The 24,890-nt window shown below is 36.7% G+C and overlaps 1 protein-coding gene across 1 annotated transcript; it reads right to left on the bottom strand.

The window, feature by feature from the left end:
• Window positions 1-4,602: 4,602 nt before the first annotated feature.
• On the bottom strand, window positions 4,603-16,197 carry LOC149822289 (short-chain dehydrogenase TIC 32, chloroplastic-like). The gene is made up of 8 exons (XM_089980977.1): window positions 16,012-16,197; window positions 13,059-13,290; window positions 12,860-12,939; window positions 12,058-12,211; window positions 11,699-11,777; window positions 11,434-11,518; window positions 5,107-5,153; window positions 4,603-5,004 (listed from the first exon to the last, which is right to left on the bottom strand). The coding sequence occupies exons 1-8, from the start codon at window positions 16,118-16,120 to the stop codon at window positions 4,846-4,848; spliced, it is 945 nt and encodes a 314-aa protein (XP_089837103.1). The 5' UTR covers window positions 16,121-16,197; the 3' UTR covers window positions 4,603-4,845.
• Window positions 16,198-24,890: the final 8,693 nt, after the last annotated feature.

Here is a 24,890-nt window from a genome sequence, read left to right as displayed (position 1 = left end):
TCCATGTAATATTTTGAGGGATACGATTATACTCAAATCCTAAGTCAATTAACCATCCATGCATAATTAAACATTTAACAGGAGAGAACACGAAATATATAACATTGATCACAACAAAATCAATAAGCAAATTAAATGCAAAAGAGCTCAACATCGTACAATGATCAACATAAACAACCAAGTGAACAGGTAAACATGCATGAACTAATGCACAACAAGAACATGCATGATTTATATGCAATGCATGAACCATTTATTATCTTTCATTTAAGTTTTCCTCTTTCCATATGCATGTTCTATTAAATGCACACATCCTTAAATTCCTCTTTTTAATTACAGTGGCCCGCGGATACATCAAACGGGTACAATCCCCGAGGTTAAGTAGGGTTCCCGGGGTAGCTTCACACACAATTTGTATTTTGTTACCGGGTTCCAAACTTAGCTCTCGACCGATATCAGGAAACAGCACCATCCATCGGAACCTTGGAAAACAGCATCCAAAGTCGGGGATACCAGAGAAAACAGCATCCACTGACGCCACTTTCTTGGTATACCAAAACAAACTCACAGCTGTGACTAACACACCACTCCCGGGTAAAGTGGCGGCTCTCCCTAAAACCGTGGCCAGGAGAAGAACCTCAATATCGGGTTCAGGGGCAACAATGCACACGAAGTTTTTGTATCCTCACGGTTTCCCCTAAACCGCAATATCCAAGATTCTCATACTCCAGATGAGATATCCCAGAATGTATATTACCCTGTTCTTATTCATTATATTTTTAATTAAGTCCATTTATTTAAGTTTGCCACACATATGCAAAAGTAAAGTGAAAACCCCGCATCCGCCCTTGCAGGGACCCATTCGGGACTCCAACCCGTATAAACCACTAGAACAGTATAGTAATGTGCCAAACCATCTTATGTGGTTTTAGTGATGCATTTAAAACATAAGTAAAAGAAAACCACACCCACGACTCTCCAGGCCGATGATGGTCCATTTCGGCCATCGATGCATCATATAACAAAACCAAGTAGTGTTTACCCATAACATAATGCCAAAAGCATATGCACTCATGCAATCATAACTCGACTATAAGCATGTCGTTTATTAAACATATGCATTTCCTCTATGTGTGTGTCACCTACATTACGTACAGATATAAATCAAAGTAACTTCTTTGAATGTGTGAGTGCATAACTCAAGTATTCTTACTCAAGAAGAATTATCAATAACCAAGGCATGCTCACATTCCAGGTTTCACAACTAGCATGATGAAAAGCAAAACAACATTTACATAATTACTGGCATAGACATTAATCAATTATGCTAACAAGAAATTTAACAATCATGAAGCAAACGACCACTTACACATGAATAAAATAATATAACCATGCAAAGCTGAACTAACACATATATAATGTAGTCTTATTTGAGAAGCAAGGACCCAGCCAATATATTGAAACCAAATTAACAACATAATTAACACGTAACTAAATTTGTATATTAAACATAAACTCAATCATTTCCTGTATCGAAACATAGGCAACTTATGAACAATCAGATCAATAGAGAAATCAGATAACCAAAAGCTTCATAAGACATTAATTGAAATCTTGAATATATAGAAATATATAGATATCCTGACTGCGATTTACCCATCCTAATGTAAAACAGAATTGAGGACAATAGACTCATTCAGGAGCCCCCTCTACAGATCATCCCGAAATCCAAACCCATCTTTCCCTTTAATTTCAGTCGTACCCTTGGTTCCGACATACCCAGCAAGAGCTCGGTTCAAACCGACTCTTGTGCTCAGCTGGACATGTACCATAAACAGATGTAGTATAAGAGAACTTTAAATGTGTATAGATACAGAACTACATAAGTAGTCAATTTAAATCCATGTCCAACATGCTAACCCCAAAGAATTCAAGGTATTTTATAATCAAATACACTAAAAAGGAAATCTGCGCATGGACATAGGTCTGAGTTTGTTCACAAATTTAACCACGTAAATCTTTTAACATGCTGTCCACTATACCAGCGATTAAGTCATGGAATCAACACATCAAAAACTTCAGGGAACTTTAACTGCAAACCTGAATACATATACATGTACATGCTGACCCACGTGTGTGTATATATATATATATATATATATCAAAGTTTGTATGTGGACAGACCTATTTCAATAAACACACAAGAGGTCTACATACCAGGAGTTATTATTACTGGTCATTGAGAGCAACCCAAAAGATTGGCATTTAACAGACTTCTCTATGTGTTTTTCAACAAGTATATATATACACCAATGCAAGTTGAAAATGACCAATCTAAGATTTCATTATATTTTTCAGCTTCAACAAGTATATTAGATCACAAGAGTGTACCATCCAGCATGTCTGCAATTTATCTTAGCTGTTTTCCACATATAACACCATGAACGAATATGCACTTTCAGAAATTTGTCCATAAAATTTCCAGACTTCGGAATATAGCAAGTGTTAAGCCTATTCCAATCATTATTAAGACTACATAGGTTTAAAGCAACATCAAATGACCATTAAACAGACAGAGATTTATCTAGATGAAAATTCACCAGAAAACATAATGCATATGCCAGTTAATAACAGAGGGCTCATTCAGTTGGACATCAGAACCGGGATCATAGATCACAACTTAGTTATTGGGATTTTCAGCAAAGGAAAATCTGGAGAACAAAATAAAATCTATCGTTTCCATAAAATCTTGAAAACAGAAGTATCGCATATCTAGTTGCACAATAGATTAACTAAACAGAAACATAGGGAAAACACATAGTTAAGGAAAAATCTGGAAATTTAGGAAAACACACTACATCTAAAAAGAATCGAACCAGTGGCCCAGTCCAAACTGGGTCTAGCACACAGCCAGACTCACCCAGCCGACCCAGTGGCTGGGTCTAGGACACAGCCCATCCGACTTAATACCTGGACCCTATTCCTAAAAATTTATCGACTCTCTTTTTTTCTATTATTGCTGACAGCATCCCAAAATCAAAAAGAAATTTGCAGAACAGCAGGTATGCTCGCATAACTCAAACATACTCAGGTTTATAAAGTTCCTACCTTACGTTCGCCTATATTTTTGGCTTTATTTCCAGATTTACAAGCATTAAGAATCCCTAATATGGTTTTTTTTTTCATAAGGATCAGAACTACTAGACTGCACATACATAAGAAAGTAGATCAACCTTCTGTTTTAATGTAAAAACACCATTACACGAGTATTAATCCGCAATAAAAAAAACATGAATACACATGGATTTCATCCATGGGTCCTAGAATAAACGCTCGGATTTACTTACCCACATGCTTCCACCCTAAAATACTTCATGGAATCGAATCCATGTTCGATTTCCTCACTTAACCCAAAGAAAAAGCCGTACCTTTACAATCCGATGTTTTGGGGGTTGCGGCTGACGTGAGGAGGCGAGCTATTCCACCGGCCTCGATTGCTCCGGTGTCGTGATGGTCGCACGCAAGGGAAGAGGACAGAAGAAGAGGGCTGGTGGTGGCTGCAGCTTTCCGGCGACCCCCAGCCTTCCACTGTACGCCCACACGAGAGAGAGACGAGGGAAGAGGGTGAGACCCCCCCCCCCCCTCTTCCACTTCCCATTTATCGCCGACCCCCCCCCCCCTTTTCTTGCCGAGATGGGTGGGGGTTTCGGTTACGCCTGCGTAACCCCCCCCCCCCCTCTTTCCCCTTTTCTGCTCTGCTACAACCCTATCGGGTTGCCCCTTTCTTTAAAAGGGTTACACAGGGGGTGCGGCTCGGGTCCGGACCCGAGGCCCGTAACCTGACCCCCAACCATATGGATCCATCAGTTGGATCCGAATGGATCCGACTGTGGATCCTCGGATAATTAAAAAAAATAAAAATTTAAATTTTATTTATATATTATATTATTAGTTTTATTATGAATATGGATATAAAGACCATTTTATGGATCTTAGATCCATATGTTGGATCCATTTGGATCCAAACACGGATCCAACCTTAAATACTCGGTTTTTCTTTTCTTTTATACTATTAATTATTTATTTAACTATTATAAGTATAGTTTTAATACCCCATTGTGGGTTATTTACACGTTCTTTTATGGATCCGGTAACGGATCCGAGGCCCAAATTTAGAAAAATACTGTTGTTTTCAAATAAATTTAAATAAATAAATTACAAAATTTGAGGTTATTACAGGAAGAGTAAGGTTTCTTATGTTTGGATGATGGGTGTAAGGGACCTCATATCAAGTGAGGTGTCAAAGTCAGTGTCCTGGCTCACACATATTGAAAGACTGTAAGCATCAAAACATCTTTCTAAACACCAAGCGTTTCAACTTTCTGGCACACATACCCATGGTTTACCAAACATTAAATGTCACCTAATTACCCAGAAAAGTGGAATAAGACTGCATATTGAAGTGTAGACTTGCACACATGATAGAACCATGATGCTTGCTCTGGCACTATCCGCGTTCAGTACAACACTAAAATGTAACGGCCATTTCCTCATTCATGTACAATACTTAAAAGCGCCACATAATCGACATCAAACAAGAACTTGATCTAAATAAATGCAACTGAATTTCTAGTTATATGTTGCAATATATAAAGTCTACAAGGAGAAGAGTTTATACATCCTGGAATAGCTCTCTCTCTCTCACACACACACACACACAAACATCACACACACAGTTTTAATTGCAAGGAGTGCATGATTTGGGCATGGAGGGCTAGTTATTACCACATTGATTCTATAGAAGCATGTCCTCAGATCCATTTCACACAGAAACATTGAAGCATATCACTGGATGAAGTCCAGACTAAAGTCCCACAGTTTCTTTGCCAGCTCTGTGTCTCTGGCAAGGTCACTCGGTTTTGCTTCATTGCAATCACAGAAATACTTGCCAGTTACCCCTCGCACTTGGGGATTCAATGCAACATAGCATGTTGTTGCTGCTCCCTTGAAAACACCCGAAGAAAAACCTCGGTTTTAATTTTTTTTTAAGCAGATAAACACAACCAGGTATGACAAGAGAATTAACTAAAAGAGGTTAAACAGTACCTGCTGCACATTTTTCATTGTAAATCTGCCGAGTACCTGAGCAATGCCTGCAATATACAGTAGAAACTGTTAACCATTTTGAAGAAAACCATACAACTATTGTGAAAAGAACAAAAACTGCAAGGAATCACATACTGTTTGCAATGAAAAGTGCCCGTTTAGAAAAAAAATGTTAAAACTAGTCCTAGTTGATGCAAACGTTAGGATACTATGGTGCTCCACACAACTGAAGCCAACTTAAGAAGATTAGCCATATGTTAGCGACCATTAGCTTCGTAATGACTTCAGAAAATTGAGCCTGTTTGAATGCCACAGACATTGAAGAATTCATCTTGGGATATTTCATCATTTTCACATGTCCTACTGGGCCACTGGCTGATATGAATTTAGTTTCAGCCACGTCCAACATGGACTGGTGTAAAGGAAAAGTTCAATGGCACATCAAAATAGAGACACAAGCTCCAAAGTTTTGTGCAGTAAAAGAAAAAGGTATTCCATAAGCAACAAGCAAAAAGGAAAAAGATAAGAATGTTGTAATAGTTCATATGTGATGTAGACTGGTTATATCTCATAAACTACACAACTGATAAAATCCTAGAGCTTTTCCTTTCCTGTCAGGAAAGCTAAAAAGAAATTTTTGAGTAAAGATCCAAATTTATGAATGATAAGATACTAAGATGTCATCCAGAGACGAAGAGGCAGCCAAACAAGAGAACCAAAAAAAAGCTTCTATCATCAGTAGAAGAATAGCCACTCCGAACATGACAGGAACCTATTAAAGGGACATGAATGACCAATAAATCTTAGCCAAACCACAATTTCCATTTGAGACGGCATGACAACATAGATAATGCTCAAATCCATCACCAGGCATTCTGTTTAAAATGTAAATGACAAAAAGCAAGCTTGATCAGCTTGTGAATAAATAGACAGTGAGGTGAAGGGGGAAAGAGAGAAGAAACGATCCAAGAATCTAGTCTAAAGAGTCAATCAATATTCAGGAATATCAGCTCCAAAAATAATGAAAAAACACAAGATCCTGACATGGTTGTAAAACTGATAAACAAGATTCCTTGTGCAAAGAAAAAAGTCACTCAAATAAGAGGAGAGTGAAGAACAAGAGGTAGAAATGTTGTAGTAAAAACAAACTAATGTAGAAAAGATGAATTTTTGAAAATAAATTTCACAATATTATGAGATTTACTTCATAGGAACCAACATAGTCACAAACAAATAACAATTTAGCCATCACATATAAAGAATAATACAAGCATCCAACATAATAATTGTAATAAAATAGGCGGAAATACAAAATGAGGGCCTCTAAAGGCTTGCAAGATCATAAACACAAAGGACACATACACATACATAAGTCCAACTAAGGGACAATGCAAGAACTCAAAGGCACAACACAAGCACTACGTGCATTTAAGACATCAAAGAACTAAAGAGAAGAACACAAAACATAAAAAATATTTATCTTATTGAGCATGAATGCTTAAGAGAAGCATTAATAAATGAAAGGAGATAAAAGCCCCTATTTATACACATATAAGAGAGGAGACCTCAATAGAATTGTTGGACTGTTCCAACAAGTGTATTGACTAGTCAACTCTATGTTAACTAGTAAAAGAAGAACCCAACAACTCTATTTGGTATTTGACCAAATAGTCCCTATAAAAGTTAAAAAAACAGAAAGAAAAGAATAAAGTACAAGTACTAATGTGCCCTTATAACCTATTACAATAACTAAAATGACCAAAATATCCCTAATGGCTATTTACCTATTACATCATTATATATATATATATATATATATATATATATATATATATATATATATATATATATATATATATATAACTTAACACTCTCCCTCAAACTTACAGTGTGATATAATGAAAGTTAAAAAATACAAAAAAAATTAATGGAAAGGATCAAAGTCTTCAAGTGTCTTCATTGGAAGTAACCATCTTTATGTCGCATCAGAAAATTTTGCAAATACAAGTCTCTGAATGTCTTCATTGATGATCGTCCTCAAACGCCTTCATCGGCTATCTCCATCATCATGACATGATGCATCAAAGATATTCCTTTATCAAACCATCACATCTTTAAGAACCTACAAAGAGAACAAAATAAGGGTTCCAACTGAAAAAAAAAAATCCTAACCCAATAGTTATAAAGTTTTTAAAACAAATATAGTTTTGAACAAGAGAAACACTAGATAATCATTAAGAAAGATAAGAGGAACATACCTCAAGGATAAATTTTTATGAAATCAAATCATAAACCCAAAATCAACATATTTTTTTTCAAGAAAAACATAAACATTGATCATAAGAGAATTTGATCACTAAAGGACATATAAATCATCAAGAAGAAATAAACAATTATGCATAAGTAATATCCCAAGGATTTTTAAAAAAGCATTTCAAATGAAATAACAAATCATCACCGACAACATGCATATAAAATATAACAATTTAAAAGAGCCCTCAAGAAAAGAGGAGATAATTAAATTCATGCATACAACAATGTGAACAAGATAATTAATATGAAGCACATATATATCCAACATGAAATTAAAGTATATTTAATGCACATAATAATGAAAGAGAGCAATCTCACAAATGACAACCCATTAGGATTCATTCACACAACCTAGAATGGGCTTAAGCACAAAGGACCAAACATTAATCTTAATATATATATATATATATATATATATATATTAATAAAATGCATATAAGATGCATAAAATATTATCAATAAACATTTTTTCATACAAGTAGAAAAAGTTTAAAATTTTTATAAAGAGATTTTAAAACTCTTACAACAAAAGGAATGATATTTGCAAATATCAACAATAGTTCAACCATTACAAGCAATAACCTCACTAAACCTTCAAACCTCAAAAATTAAGTGTATCAGCTATTAGAACAAGAACATAATCACAATGCCACTAATGGGCTAAAAAATACACAAAAAGTGTGAATAACCAACATCTCTTGTCTACATGAAATGACACTTAAACAAGTGTATCAGCTACTGGAACACGAGCTTAATAACAATATCACTAGTAGGCTAAAAAACACACAAAAAATGTGAATAAACCAACATCTCGTCTACATAAAATAATACATAAACAAGTGTATCAGTTACTAGAACAAAAGCATAATCACAATGCCACATATGGGCAAAAAAATACACAAAAAATGTAAATAACAAATGGGTGCACATAACTTACCACATTTGAAAAACATTTTTTGTCTATATAAAATGACACTTAATTAAGAGGCATAATAGGAGGAAACACATGAGGTAAGAGAGTTTGTAATAAAAACAAACTAATGTCATCAAGAAGGTAAAAAAAAGATTTATAAATCAAGGCAAAAATATTAAATTTCATAATCTTTTGAAACACCATGGTTTAAAAAATAGATAGTCATTACAAATATACATAATTATAAGCATTCATAATACAAATGACCAAATATTCAAATGAGTGATACAATACACTCATGGAACCAGAGATCAAACAAACGTTTGTTAGAGCCAAACTATAAGCTGACAATCTAAACTAACAATACTGAGGTGCACACAACTCACCCCAACAAACAACTCTAGTTTAATAAAAACATGGATCCAGAGGCCAATCAACTATTAATTAGATTTAAGACATGTGTCAACATGACACTCATAAAATTTGATAATTATAAATGGATAAGATGACTTGAGGTGCACACATTACTCACCTCAATGGCTAACTCTAACCCAACAATAACAAGGCCAAAAAACAAAAGATGCATTATAAAAAAAATCTGTGATGGATAAAACAAATGTCATAAGGCAATAAATATTCACGAAAATCAATTTCCAAACAAGTGAGTTCATATAAGAACCGATTTGAAAAAACAAAGTTTCAAATAAAATCCAATAACGGTAGATGAAAATTTAGAATGAATATACTACAATTATATCTATGTCACACGGACTCGGCTAGGGAGGCACCGCACCCGAGTCGACACGCCCTGACACGGGTGCGGCTTCGGACACGGCCCGGACTCTGTCAACGCCGAGTCGGACTCGGTCAACGAGTTGAGGCCGAGTCCGTCCTTGTTTTAGACTCGGTCAACGTTGACTGAGTCCAAAAATGTTCATTTTTAGGGCAAAAAAAAATGATCTTTTTATATATTTTTTTAATATATATATATATATATAGCATGAGTCTCAAACATAAGCCCCAGAAAAAAACACTCATGAAGCTATGAAAGTTGAATATGATGCGTTGAAAAAGAATCAAGTGTAGTCTCTTGTCCCATTTGATCAAGCTCGTTATGTCGTTGGGTGCAAATGGATCTTCACAATGTGCCGATGCCTCCTCTCAACACTACTGTTTTACCGGTGTGTGAGGACAAGTAACACAATGACCAATGCCGTTTTCATCCAAAAACTTTGAAACAAACTGGTATTCTCCTCCCCAGTCTGAATGAAAGAACTTGATCTTTTTTCCAAGAGCATTTTCAACAAACTTCCAAAAACTTTGGAAAGCTATGAGAACTTCAAACTTTTTCTTGAGCAAAAATCACACATATTTAGATAACCCATCAACGAAAATAACATAATAACGAAAACCATTACTATTAATTATGGCTGCGGGACCCCAAACTTCTGAGTAAATAACATCAAGAGGTTCACGAATCACACGAGTAGACCGTTCAAAGGGCAAACCATGACTTTTTCCCTTTTGACATGTATCACAAACTTTCATCCTATGTATCACAGTAGGAGCAAGCATATAGAGACCGATATACACTTCATGAGGGACAGGATAGCCAGGAAGCAACTTGTTGTTCAGTACATCTCTTCGAAGGACCAAATCACTGATGTGTTGACCAAGCCACTCACTTCTCTTCATCATAAAACTTTTGTGCAGCAAGTTCAACATGGTTGCTACCCCCTTGAACTTGAGGGGGCCTGTTGGAGATCAATGTGGGACCGACTAACGTGAGCTCGATATGTCCAGATCATGCCTTGGTGAGAAAGTTAATGCCCACAAGGAGTCTATCAAGAGAAGTAGGATAAGGAAACTAAGATTCCAAGGAAAGTTGTCTTACCTAATGAAGGACCTCAAGGTAGGAAACTATTGAAGGAAGTTGGCAATCAATAGAGGAAAGAAGTAAACCACGTGAAGAACTCTACTTGCAAGTCTTTCAAAAATTATGTAACCAAGTGTGATAATATGAGAAAGAGCTATTGTAATTCCATTGAGATTAATATAAATAGAGGACATAACCTCCTCTCTCATATTCAAGAGAGTGAGTGAGGATTCAATGTGGATGTAGGTTCATTAGAGCCGAACCACGTAAACCATGTTCTATCATTTGTTTGGGTATGATATCGACACTTTGCAATCTCTTTTAAGTTTGACTAGTCAAACTAGCCATTATGTCTTCCTCTATATATTGTTCATCCTTTTGTTGTATAGGTGAGAGAGGATGGTTGTACATATGGGGTGTGTTTGAGTGCTTTTGTAGCGAGGTTCATTTGTAATTTTTTTGTTTATTTGTTATTAATAAAAAATATTTATTTTATTTCTTGGTGTCCTTGTGGATGTATATGTTGCTTCTTTGGTTAAATGAATTATGTTTATGATTAAGATCCTTTTTTTGTCTATCGGTTGTCTCGAGATCGTGCCACTTCGTGACAAGCCCAAGCCCAATGACTAGTAATAAATCTCCAACGGCTGATGATAAAGCTACAATGGCTAGCAATAAGTAGTTCTAAATGGACTCAACAACTAAAAATAAATGGCCTTTAGCGAGTTGAATGGCTAGTCAAAGGGAGTAAATGGGCTAGGTGCAGTCAATGGACCAAAAGAGCAGTTATAGGTCCAAAATGACCATGAAAAGACTAAAAAAAGTCCATCAAAAGGGCTTGTCAACAGTCAATTGCCATGTCAAACATTAACATAATTTTTTAACCATTATGACCATTAAAGGGTGCATGCAAGGGTGTTAAATGGTCTTGACCAGGTCAAATGGTCAATGTTGACTAGGTCAAGGTTCTAACATTGTCAGTCAATGACCTAAGTTAAAATCATCTCAAGTCAACCAAGAATAAGTTTCTACAATTTTGAGAATATTACCCAATAAATGATGCAAGATAGCACAGTAAAATAATAAATAAAGGAAACAATACCTATTAGAAGCATGACACTTCTACCTGCTGATGAAGAATGAGCTTCAAGTTTGCAGAGTACCATAAACTACTTTATGACATACAAAGCATTATCAATAAATATAAAATGATGATGTAGCTTACTGTTAAAAAAACCATGATAACGCAAAAGGTTGGTGGCAATTACTCCTGGATGTACTGAATTAGCAGTTATCTGCACCCCTTCTTCCTGTTCGAATGAAGGAAAGGCTGTCAAACTTCTATTTTGTGAAAACCAATCTTCATTTAGAGGAACAAAAAATGTTTTTATAAACTGCAATTGAAATCAAATATATGCAAAAATCTGTCCCAAAATCCCAAACTCTAGGCCTCATCAAATGTACTATTAATATATTTAAGGAAAAAACACCTTGAGACGTCTAGAAAGTTCATTAGCATGCAGTATGTTGGCGAGCTTTGACTGTCCATATGCAACCCAGCTACCATACCTGTATATTTATCAATGTTAATAATGATGGAAATTTTGCTTTCTAGAACATTCCTTTAAAAGTTCCTGACGAATCAGGGGAAATAGTCATCTGGATTTTAGTTTCGTACATCTGATGCATCAGGGGAAATAGTCATCTGGATTTTAGTTTTGTACATCATTTGGAGAAAATATGTTATGCGACAATGTGGATAAAAGAGAAAAAAAGGGTGTTCCTGTTGGGAAGAAGTGACAGATGATTGTTAAATATCAACATAAATATAGAAAAAACAGTGATGTACCCTGATTTATCATTGATTTTATCAAACCGGATCCCCTCTTTGTATGCTAATCTGTGTCCCTCAGATGAAAGGTTGACAATCCTTCCTTCAATACTACTTTCCCGAGCTGTAGTTTTCATTTTCTCCAACAAAAGATCTGTCAAAAGAAAATGACCTGCAAAGAGCACGATGAAGGCTTGTTAGCAGGCTTCCCACTTCCCAAAGCATCTTCATGAGAAAAATTCATTGTTGTCTAGCACTAAAACACTAATAAGATGCTAAATGTCTTTAACTCCTTATACTTATCATTTAGGTTCATTTAGAAGGTTTCATCACCCTTTCCATTCCAAACAACAGTCAAAATCCATATAGGAAAGGTCCAAAGTATTGAATTGAACATCAGGCAGCACATTTCCAGCACTTGCTTCAATTTCTCAGTAGACATAAGTTCTAAAGTGTCAATTTTACAATTCGGGTAAATGAATACATAGGCACAGCACCAGCACCCAAAAATATCAAGTACAAACTATTGATTGTATAAAAAAAATGCTGCAGCTGCTTTGAGCCAGAGTTTGAAAAAGAATAAATGGTAATTTTATATCACAAGAGTTGTATTTTCAAGAAAGGACTTTCCACAAAACATTCCGCTAAGATGTGATAATTTGAATCACATGTGGCAAATCTCAACATGGTTAATCAAATATCTTTTGTTCTGTGATGAACACTGAAATTATCTTGTCTTGAGCATAAAGAATCTTATGTTTTATACATGCTAGGAGAATATAAGTACACATATTGATGTTTCTGAATCAACAAAACTTACCTATATGATTTGTTGCAAATTGCAGTTCAATTCCATCTCGAGAGAGAAGAAATGGGGCTGCCATAATGCCTGCATTGTTACTTCAAATAACACAGCACCAGGTGTCATAATTTAAGCTACTGGGAAACAAGTAAAAACTACAATTTCACCAACTTGACAAACAAACCAAGACACAAAAACTGCTGCTGTGTATTCTTACATGAGAATGTTCAGTGGAAGATTTAAGGAGTCATATTCAGATGCAAACTTCCTTATTGATGACTTGGAGGTAAGGTCTAGTTCCATGACATCTACTTTAGCAGTTGGGATCCCCTTGACGATCGCTTCTTTCACATTTCTACCAGCATCCATGTTCCTGACTGCCATAAATACATGAACACCTCTCAGTGCAAGCACACGGGCCGTCTCGTCACCAATACCACTTGATGCACCTGAAAATACAAGAGACACATTCATTACATACTAAAAATTGAACACAAAATAAATACTTGTTTAGGATATCTGTCTCGCACACACAAGTCTGGGATGTATTTTACCTGTTCAGATTCAGTTTTGTTGGGAAACAAACATGGTTATCCAAAAAACACATTTATTCTGATAATTTTGAGGATATACATGTCTAGAAAAAGGGTCATACTCTTTTATTTTGAACATGTTCTTTGAGAACCATTTTTTTTTTCTTTTGCTTATCATATACTTGTGACCCTTGTTCCTTGCTTTCCTATGCTTGTCTTATGCAAGTCACATCAATATTCATGTTCTTGGCCATACATGTCATGTTGGATATCCATGTCCAAGCATGAAAATCAGACATACAGAATCTTGTTATGTTCATCCTGGCATAGGTTGGTGCCTAGATCATCAACAGTGCTCAGTTCTTGTTATTATTTTGGCTCAAAATTAATAGCTTTTTGAACCAAGCTCTTTGGCCAAATAACCCTCTTTTTGCCTAAGTTTTTAGGAAATGAGTTTTAGAGGGAAAGTTCACTTTGTGAAATTTATTTAGTCATATACTAAACATTTTTGAGAAATACATTGGATTTAAAATGCATAGAGTTGGCTTAGAGGGCAAGGCCAGGGGCTTGTCAATTAAATTTTAAACTTTGAACTTTAGATATTGGACTTGGACTTAGATTTGGTTTTGGATTCGACCTGGCCTGATTTGGTACAGTTTGGTCTTGGCTTGACCAACCTTTTTATCACTCTTTTTTGGACCTCATAAAACCTCTTTAAAAAAAAATTACTGCATTCTTAAAGGAAACGGTTTGGGAGGTTGACCAGCCAGTCAAGGGTCATTCTGGACCAATATTGGGTGTGCCACCTAGCCCGAATGGCTAACCCAACATTTTGGACGTTAGTGGGTGAATGGGATGCTTTAAGAGCCATTAGTGGGGTGCATGCATGGCTTTAAGATCCATTATGGGGCATGCTAAATGCAATGGTCAATGGATCTCTAAGGACCTATTGACCAGCCGTTTAACCTAGGTTTATATATACCCTGGAAGGACCCTTAGTCTGATATATATAGACTTGACATGACTTGGCTAGAGTAGACTCCATTCTTTTCACTCTTGTATCAAAAGTTGCTTTCTTTTCTTTGTAGGACTGCTCAGCCGTGTTGTGGTACTCGGTAGCCTTAGTACGAAAGGTGATCAAGAAAAGCATGAGAAGTGCAGACTTGGTTGTGTCCCAGAAGTGAAGTTGCAGTTCACCCTTCTGTACCCAATTTTTACCCGGAGGGGCAACTGTCGCTTTTAAGAGAACACGCCTCTAAGTTAATTCAGTTCTTGTCATCATCATGGTTGCCATATAGATCGTGCATAATTTCCAACAGTTCTCTCTCTTCCTCTTTGCTACTCTCCCACACCTTCCTTCGGTTAATTAGAGGGGCCTCCCTTGTACTAACAGTTATATTCTCCTAAATTACACAATAGAATTTTTTTATACATATCTATGCTGCCACCCCAATCATCCCCTTTTGTGACCTTATTGTGCCACGGTCCTTCCTCTTGCCTGATGGTAGTCACCTACTACCATCGTGGCTCTAACCCCTTGCTTCTCCACCATATTTTTTTCATCAAGAACCAACCCCGTTTTCAATAATAGAATATGGAGAGTATATCCTTGTCTTCCGAAAACTACCAAGTATATTAGTTATTAATAGTAACCATATTGTACTAAGAAAAATCTAAATATGAAACATGCAAAAGGAAAAAAAAATATCAAACTTCATGGTCATCCATTTCAAAAAATTCCAACTACTTTTCACATCAACAGATAGTCCCCATTCCTAAATATCAAGTACCAAAAGGAATGGAAAAAGTAAATAAAAAAGGGTATCTGGTTAGGAACTCGTGCAGTCATGTTTCAAAGGGGTTTGGCACAGTGGAAGGGGCCTTGTGGCCACTAGACGGATGGTCAGGGTTCCATTCCCACGAGCATCAGCTCCTTGCATTAATAAGGGAAAGGGATAAGCCCTTGCTCAGCCGAAGCTTGACGACTCCCTGGGGGCAAGGGGTGCACCATGGGTTTACACTGTCGGAACAACGACTGTGATTACCGCTACGGCTGGCTTAGCCAGGGCGACTAGGTCTCTGATTCTGAGGGCGGTTTCCCGTCCTTCATGGAATAAAAAAGACATGCTTTATATTTCTTAAGTACATAATCACATAGACAGCTCCAAAAGAACCATAATTTAAAAACTCTACCTCTAAACCAAATAATAAACAACCACTTATCTATAATTTGGAGACCACATCTCAATTATCAATTTCGTCTACAGAAATATCTCATAAAAATCAACCCTTTAACTATCAGCCCAGAAGATGAAGATGACTGCAAGCTCAATTTAGGCACCGTGTTCTCAACCACATAATCATGTCTACAACTCGCCAAGGTAACAAACTAACAAATGGTACCCCACAGAATTTTACCCGTACTCAGTTTCGAGGCCAAGATTTCCATATGACCACAACTAATCACATAAGCTGTTCATTCAACCAAATCACAAAAACAAGCAAAATCCAATCTTCAGTTTTTCCGGTAACAACCATATGAGAAATAGTGGGAGTTACAATCACCATGTACACCAAACTTGACACAAAAAATGGTGAGAACAGAAGAAAAGAAAGAGGCAAAAGGATGACACCCACCTGTGACAATAGCAACAAGGCCCCTCCCATCCACTCCTTGCGTGACCTCCTCAGCTGTAGAACACGCAGAGAACCCAGAAGGCCCTTTGGAACCCCAAAACCACACCATTTTCCTTTTTTTCTTGTTTTCTTTCTTCTCTCCCTTAACAGGATTTCAGCAAAGGCACTGATAAACAAATTTTCACCAAGTAGGTATCCATTTATAAGCTCACAAATTCTGGTACCCTTATTGTTGGACCACTGAAAGTTGGCCCCCCATCATAAATTCTGCGCCAGAAATAATTCACATTTTCAGACTTTCCTCCAAAAGGAAAGGAGACATATCACAAACCAACAGAACATACGATGCTAATATAATAAGCTACATCAAATAATAGAATATTGCAGTCAAGTTTCTGTGGCTCTGCCTTTGCCAAGATTTTTGTTTCTTTGTTCACGGGATCTATTATCATTGGAGATGTTATGCTGCAAGGGCTCCAGCTCCACAAAGCTTTGAATGTGGCCCCACTGAACTCGAAGCCATATAATTGGTGTTCTGAGAGTTGGTTAGGTTTGGATGCCAAACAGCTCCTTGGTCAACCAGTGAGACTTTGGTCTAGGTCGACCAGACCAATGTTTAGGGGCCTTGGATGCCTCTGGGGCCAAGTGAGGATTGACCGGGTTCAGTTGTTCGAATGGAATTCATGGATCTAAAGTCAAGCAACTCCAAACCCGAAACCAAGTAGGTCCGAACCTGGAATTACAATGCTAGTTATGGCCCCATGGGTCAGTTCACTTTTTTGACCACTAGCAACAATGGGATTTTAAGCAATTGTGATAAATGGATGAGGATGACTCTTCAGGGTTGTCACTGTGGACCTTGAACCACATTGGGCTTGATCAAGTCTGACCCGCAGTATCGTGAGGCTGGAACCTAGGCCAACCATTGGGCAAAGTGCAGTAACAAACATCGGCCATACCCGGGAAATACGTGATTTTAAAGCAATAATTTAATGGATACATATTTGCTACTGTCTACCGCATGCACGATCTAGTTAGAAAATTATAGCTGCAACTTGGAAGTTATATCTACTCAATCTGCCGTCATTGATGTGTTCAACATCATTTGTTTGCTAGAGATTGTACTTTGGATAATATTTTTTCAATGTAAAAATATGCTTTTCTAAGTCATGAAATATTGGTACATTATGAGCCGTTGGTTTTTGAAGTGCTTGGAAAAAACAAACTTACATGTTACAAAACCTGTTTTCTACTAAATAAACTACATAGATCACATCTATAAAGATAGATTGAAAAAAAAAGGTAGAAAATGTGAAAAACTTGTATTTTCTACTAGATTGCTTGTACCACGGCTGCAAATTTATATAAAATTTTAATGGCATATATTATGCCAAACGGTGATATTTAGAGAAATTGCTTATGAAAATATCATGTTTTAAGCACGATCTTAATGCAATATTAACATGCTAAAAATGATCCTGTGTAAATTTTGTATTATTTTGTTTGTTTATAATAAATTTTTCTTGAGAAAAATCAATTTTTTGAAAAAATTATGAGCTTTTCCTTTGATTAGATTTTCTTGAGAACAAGTTGTACCGTTATGGGCTGAAGTCCTCTATAAGCTGTCTTTGGGAGCTGGAGTTTTAAGAGTTCAAGGAAAAGTGAAAACGCCTAATTAATGTTATTTAAATGTTACTTCTAAAAAAAAAGCAATATCTGCCAATTCCACTCTTAGGTGCAAATAAGAAGTAAACACTCCAACTACCTAGGCTAAAGGAGTTTGGCATAGTGTGAGAGGGCCTTAGCTGCTAGGTGGGTGGTCATGGTTTCATTCTCATAGACATCAATACATTGTCAAGAAGGTATTATGCACCTTATTTATGCCAAAGCAAAGACAACTTCCTGGGGCAAGAAGTGCGCCATGGGTTTGTTAGATATTTTATATGGCCTTGCATAACTTATTAATGAAATTCATGGATAATAAAATATGGACTTGATTATGTTAATGAATTGTCGTTTTAGTATTGCATTCAATTATGACTTATGCAAGATCTTATCTTAGTTTTAATAGTTTTGGTTACAGGATGAACTCATCTAAAAACTTAAGTTGCGTTTGTTTTTTATGTTTTACAAATTACGGTAAAGGTGTAAGCTTTAGTGAGTTGGGATAATGTAGTTATTTTTATTTTGCAATAGGTTCTTTTGAAAATGCGGCCTTTAAGAGATATACCTAATGGTGATGTCAATATGGAAAAATTACTTGAGGACCCTGCGAATATAATGAAGCAAGCGAGACACAAGTTTACGGTTGACTCGACATTGTCTCTCTACTAGTTAGGTAATTTGATATGTGGAGGGACAGGTAGCTCTACTGAAATACAATGGTTGACAACCACACTCGTTAGTAGCCTTCAAAATAAGATTTGATACACGAACTTTGGTCTCTGACAATTAGTGTGTCCTGTATTGGTATCGTATATCTATTGTTGCATGAGCAAAACTTTTTTTTATGCTCATAACAGTAACTAGTGTGAGTACATTATATTGAAGTAAGACCTCTAGCATGTTTTTCACTATAAACCCAGTTAGTATATTAATAAATATACATATATTGAGTGAAAGTCATGATTTGTCAAGCAATTTTTTTTTTTATAAATCTTATTTTTGAGACATGTTTGTAATTATTATTTTTGTATCTCTAAAATATCTATAACTTTTAAAGTTTTATTTTAATAAAAAAATCACCTAACGAGGGATGACCTTTTCAATTAAAAAAGTATGGTTGGAGGTTGACATAAATTGTGTCTCATTTTCTTAATGAAAGATTGAAGTGCCTATACTCCATAAATAGAGGGTTTCACCTTAAGAATAATCAATGCAAAAATCCTTCTGGTTAGCCTTGTGCTATGTAGACAAGAAACAAGCTCAAGTTCAACCCATTTGGTGCAATCAACTTAGGGTGAACACAGAAGCTTGAGCCTGATTTTGTTTTGATAATAGTTCAAGTTAAATTAAGTTGATCAAGCTTTATTCTTTTTTTTCTTTTTCAATCAATATGAGTTTGAGAACTTTGGCGAGTGAAAGATACATTTTCTCTTTCTCTTTGTTGATGTTATTATTATTTTATGTATATTATTTATTCAAATTCATGTTTATATAAGAAAAATCTGATAGTACTTATGCTAATTAACTTGCAGAAGCCATAACTTCACAATTGTATAGAAGAATTCAATGATTTTTGATGCATTAAAAAACTTATTCAATTTTTTTAAACTATGTATTTTTAAGCCAAAAAGTAAATTTCTTATCTTTCATGTCCAAAATTGCATGATAATCATATTCTGTTGCTTATTTAAATAAGCTTAATTTTTTTTAATCTTAACTAAAATTATATTGATGATTGTTGATTATAATTACATGTTTGTTTCTAATAGAATTCATTCTAAATCTAAATCGGAATCCAACTCAGATTTTAGGGCAATCCATTACAATTTCAAAACAGATTCCAAAAGCAAGTTACACCCAATAAAGCACATTCCCAGAAGTAAAACTTCCTCTTAGATAAGCAACGAGGGATTCCCTGGTGGTCATGCTCGTGTGATCGTCGGCTTGGCCGGCTGGTCATCTCCAACTGTTTTGATCTCCCTCTGGGACCAAATGGTGCTGGTGCACTGCAAACGGTGGGGATATAGCTTTGTTCTTCCTACGGCTAGCATGCTAGAGGCAAGGAAGCAGATCAGGTCATGCTGAAAATGAGCGTTTTTGCTCATGCTGACATCGTGGCCATCCGATTTGCATTTTAAAAAGCTCAAAAGTCAACAAAACCACGTGGCATTCATCCAAAATGCAAACAGACGGCCACGATGTCCGCATGAGCAAAAACGCTCATTTTCAGCATGACCTGATCTGCTTCCTAGAGGCAATCGTGGGACGAGGTTGAATCTCCTGATGGAGGAGGACTCGTCTGGTGCGGCCGTGCAGCGTCATGGCAATGCTGGTTCGTCCGATGTTCAACAGTTCGTGAAGTCGGTCTCCCAGATCGGTAAGTCTCCTTCTAGCTTGGGAGTCCTTGCAGAAGAGGACACGCTCGTGGCGACTACGTCGTCAATCCTTGCTTTGTTACGTTTGGTGCGTCTGTTGGTGTGGGTTCTTCGCACGCTGCTGCAGGGAGCCCTTCGCCGATGACCCACGTGGGATCGTTTATTTTCTGTGAGGATGGTTCGATTAAGGCCTTGGATCTGGATGGATGTATTATCGATAGGCCTATCGGTGTTGGTGAAGACAGTGCTTGTGAGAAGCACATTAGGCATATGACAAGGTTAGGGTATCAGCATCCTGCTGGACCTGTTGGGGGTGGTGCAGAAGGTGTGGGCGGCCCTGGCCTGGGCCGTTCATGGGTGCAGATTGTTGGATGCAATGCCATATCTGTGAACCCTAACTGGACAAAACCTTCTATCGTTGATGGCAAAAAGGTCATGCGTATTCCTCAGAATATCTATGAAGAGAGGATGAAACTCTATGCATTCTCACTGGTCTGTAAGTGGGGGACATGCGCCCTATGGAATGCGACTTCTACGTAGCAGGGTTCTGTAAACAGTGGAAACTCAATTCTAAGCCTACGTTCTCGTCATTGCCGGATAGTGAATTCTTGGTATGTTTCGATAATAGAGATGACTTGACGTCGGTTCTGCAGAATGGGCCATGGAACCTTGCTGGATGAACTCACCTTATGGACCCTTGGGACGGTGCTGGAATTCCTAAATTCCATGGACTTCGCTCGATTCGTATTTGGGTGTGCATTCTTGGGCTTCCTCCTTTAATGTGGTACGACAGTGTAGGGGGGTCTCGTACACCGGACTGAGCGCCACACTCAGTCAGGACCCCTGAACATGCACTGTAGCTACAATGCGTGTTCGGGGGAGAACACGCAACACCCTCTCTGACGGGAGGGTTTTGTGTGTTCTCCCCGAAGATGAGGGGTTTGCTATAGTGCGTGTTCGGGGGTTCGAATGAGCATCACATATATAAGCACGTGGGGCTTGTATCCCTGTGTGTGTCGGCATCACTTAGCGTCAAAGTTCAGTGCGATTGCAAAGGCTTAAGTACCCTTTTCTACCATTATCGCCATGAAACGACGGTTCAAGAAAAGGACAAAAATATCTTCCATCCAGAAAAGGGAGGATGATATTAACTCTTCAAAAAGTCCAAACGTTCCATTTTTGCCCTAAGCAGTAAACTCATATACTGCCAGTGGATCACTATTTGACTACACACCATCTACTGTAACAGGAACTCCCTTTGACGACACACCCTTTACCATCATCTGCTGCCACTGGCGCACCCTTTATCGTCATCTCGAGTCTAGGTTCCCGCCTTAATTTTTAGCTTGTGTTACAACACATTGCCGCCTTCTCGTTCATGCCTTGTGTTACAAAACATTCTCGGGTTCGTTCCTACCTCATGGAGATAACTATAAATTGATCTACTGGTTCGATCACTAGTGGGCGTCATAAGGGGCATTTGTCGGCCATCTCTTTTTACAGTCTTCTTTTCTTCTTCATTTTTGTTAGACAGTATAAAAAAAAACAATGACGCACAAACATTCCAACAAGTGCCATTAAGGCATCGTGAGTACCTTTCTATGTCATCATGCTATTGTTGAAGAACGTATGTCGGCGTGAGTGCCATTAAGTCATTGTTTTGTTATTGTAGGTGGATGTTGTCTTTTCGATGTTAAAAAATTAAAGATATTTATAAGACGCTGGGACCTGTTGACAAAAATGCTTGTTTACAAATGCGAGGAAGAGCCTCTACCCCATCCGGTATCGTCCATTCACTCAGTATATGCAATGTAATGCAAATCACGGTTGTAGTAACATACTACCGATTTGTAAGATATTGTTTTGTTTGTTAATGTCAATTTGTAAGCTATTATGCTGAATTTGTGTATCGATTTATAATATATTATGCGATATGTATATTGATTTGTAAGATATTATATGTTTTGTAGTGTCGATTTGTAAGCTATTATGCTGAATTGTCGAATAAATTTATAATATATTATGCGATATGTATATCGATTTGTAAGATATTATGTGTTTTCTAGTATCAATTTGTAAGATATTTGTAGAAAGAATTTTAAAACATGTGCATGCGAAAATACATTGTTGCACGCTTGCGGTGGCGATTTTCGTATTCAAATCGTTGTTCATTTAGCAATTTCTATTAAAATCACTTAACAACGTTGTAGATATAATTAAATTATTGTCACGTGAATCGCTATCGTCAACACACATATACGATAAATCGTTTCTTTTATTGGCATGGTAAATAACAACTCGATGCATAGTATAAACAAATAACAAATAGTTGCTGCTTTTATACTGTGATTCATTCAATCGTTTCTTTGACTTGCTTAACCTTATCGGTATCCGTTGTTATATGCATCTTGAATAAATAATAGTAAATGTATGCACTAGCTAACGCAAATTGATATCTTGCTTATGATAGTGGTGAGCTTATCATCTGGTTGCAGTGAAGATGATCTTTCTCAATCATTGAAAAGTTATGAAGAAGTGAACATATGTACTAATGACGCACATAAAGAAGTGAACATGTGCACTAATAATGCACATGATAAGAAGGGTGCAAACATTATATTCACTCTTGACTTGAATGTTCCAGCAGAAGAAATGCAATTCGATAATGAGGTAGACGATCATGATAGTACACTTGATAAAGGTACAGGCACTGTGAATGTACATGATAATACACTTGACTCTGTTCCTGTACAAGGAATGTAATTTAATAATGAGGAAACTGCATATAAATTTTACAATGATTATGCCTTAAAACTTGACTTCAGTGTTAGAAAGTATTCTTGGTCAAAAAATGCATAGGGTGTCGTGGTGAGAAAGACATATGTTTGTTCTAAGGAAGGTTGGAAGAAGTCAAGTGGAAATCCAACAAGGACCAAGCCAGATTCAAGATGTGGATGTCCAGCGAGAATAGTGTTAAGAAGACTTCTCAATGAGAAATATGTAGTTTGTACTTTAATTACTGATCATAACCATGAATTATCAACTTTATTTATGACTCCTATGTTAAGGTCACATCGTAAAGTTACTAAAGCACATGCTGCAATTACTGAAATAACTGATAGTGCCAGCATTACACCAAGGAAGACATACAATTTGTGCGCGCACATAGATGATGGTACGAAAATATGTTATTCACACCTATGGATCTAAGAAACCACTTGAGAAGGAAGATGACAGATAACATAAAGAATAGAGAAATATGTTCTTTGGTTGATTACTTACAGAAGAAATCAAGCATTGACCCTGGTTTCTTTAGTGCAATGCAACTGGATGAAGATGGATATGTTGTGAATATGTTTTGGGCAGATTCAAAGTCAAGGGTAGATTATGAATACTTCAATGATGTGCTTATTTTTTATATGACAGTGAAGATTAATACTGAATAGTGGCTATTTGCGCAATTTATCGGAGTGAACCATCACTCACAGAGTTGTATATTAGGCGACACTTTTTTGTATGACCAGACCAAGGAAAGCTTTGAGTGATTGTTCAGAGTATTTACACATGCAATGAATAAGAAACAACCTGAAGTTGTACTTACAGATGATGATCACACAATTGCGGCTACAGTGTCTCATGTATGGCCAGATGCACATCATCGCCTATGTTTGTGGCATATCTTTCAAAATGCAGCAAAGAATATAGGACACATATTTAATTAGAAGACAAGGTTTGACAAAAAGTTTACAAGGTGTGTACTTGAGAGCGTAGACGAGGTCACCTTTATGTCTGATTGGGAGAAAATGATTCAGATGTACGACCTTGAAGACTGTGTGTAGTTATAAAATTTATATGCAGAAAAAGAGAAGTGAGCATTAGCATATGGAAGACAATACTTTTGTGCAGGTATGATAAGCACACAAAGAGCTGAATCTATGCATGCCACACTGAAGAAAACTCTATATTCATGTTTAATAATGTTTTGCTTCATGGAATAATATGAATTATTTGTAGACGGTCTTAGACAAAATGAGCTTGAACAAGATGTAAAATGCTTTAATACACACCCTGTAACTTTGGGCATGAAAATATTAATGCAACCTGCAGATCTGTATATACTAACTGTATTTGAATGGATTAAGAAGAAGGTTATACATGTCATGAATTTCAACATAAAAAGATGCATGCAAACCAAAAATATGCACAAATACCATATTGTATGGGAGGACAAAGAGCATCTAAAAAGGAAAGAAGCACATATTACGTACAATGTTGACAACGGGACATTTGAATGTATGTGCAAAATATATGAATTCAAAGGTATTTTGTGTCGTCATGCATTAAAGACACTTAATCAAGAGAAGATAAAAGAAATACTTGAGTCATATTTAATACGAAGATGGATGAGATAAGCAAAGATTTAATTGCTGGATACAGATAATGTCAGTCAATTTGGTGTTGATGAGAAGTGTCACATAGCCTCCCGTTACAAACAACTATGTAGGTCACTTATGCATGTTGCAGATTTGACATCGAAAAGTGAAGAAGCCTATGTGTGCATGAGAAAAGTGTCAAGGGAGTTACTTGAGAACATGCAGTTAATCTATCATCAATCTGTTACAGCTCATGAAGATCAGTCTGAGAAAATAAGAGCAAACAGTGGATGTAAAAATCATGCTTTCCTTGACCTACATGAGAAGTTACGACAAAGCGTAAACATCATCTTCAACAAGTCAGGAGTCAACGTTGTAGATTATGATGAAAAAATTTACCTATCCAAGGGTATCAAAAGGAAACCTACCTCTGATCACAGTCGTCGAAAGATAAAGGGTGCACTAG

The sequence above is a fragment of the Nuphar pumila genome, chromosome 11, assembly GCF_984573655.1.
Source record: "Nuphar pumila chromosome 11, dmNupPumi1.hap1.1, whole genome shotgun sequence".
Classification (NCBI taxonomy): Eukaryota; Viridiplantae; Streptophyta; class Magnoliopsida; order Nymphaeales; family Nymphaeaceae; genus Nuphar; species Nuphar pumila.
Note: the sequence above shows the minus strand (reverse complement) of the source record. Positions and strands in the feature narration are given on the sequence as shown.

What these genes read in the sequence shown, in the direction of transcription:
- LOC149822289 (XM_089980977.1), bottom strand. Translation starts at nt 16,120, where the DNA reads ATGGTGTGGTTTTGGGGTTCCAAAGGGCCTTCTGGGTTCTCTGCGTGT. An exon ending in AAAATCAATGATAAATCAGG is followed by an intron (nt 11,778 to 12,057) that starts GTACATCACTGT and finishes ATAAATATACAG; the next exon opens with GTATGGTAGCTGGGTTGCAT. An exon ending in AACTTTCTAGACGTCTCAAG is followed by an intron (nt 11,519 to 11,698) that starts GTGTTTTTTCCT and finishes TCATTCGAACAG; the next exon opens with GAAGAAGGGGTGCAGATAAC.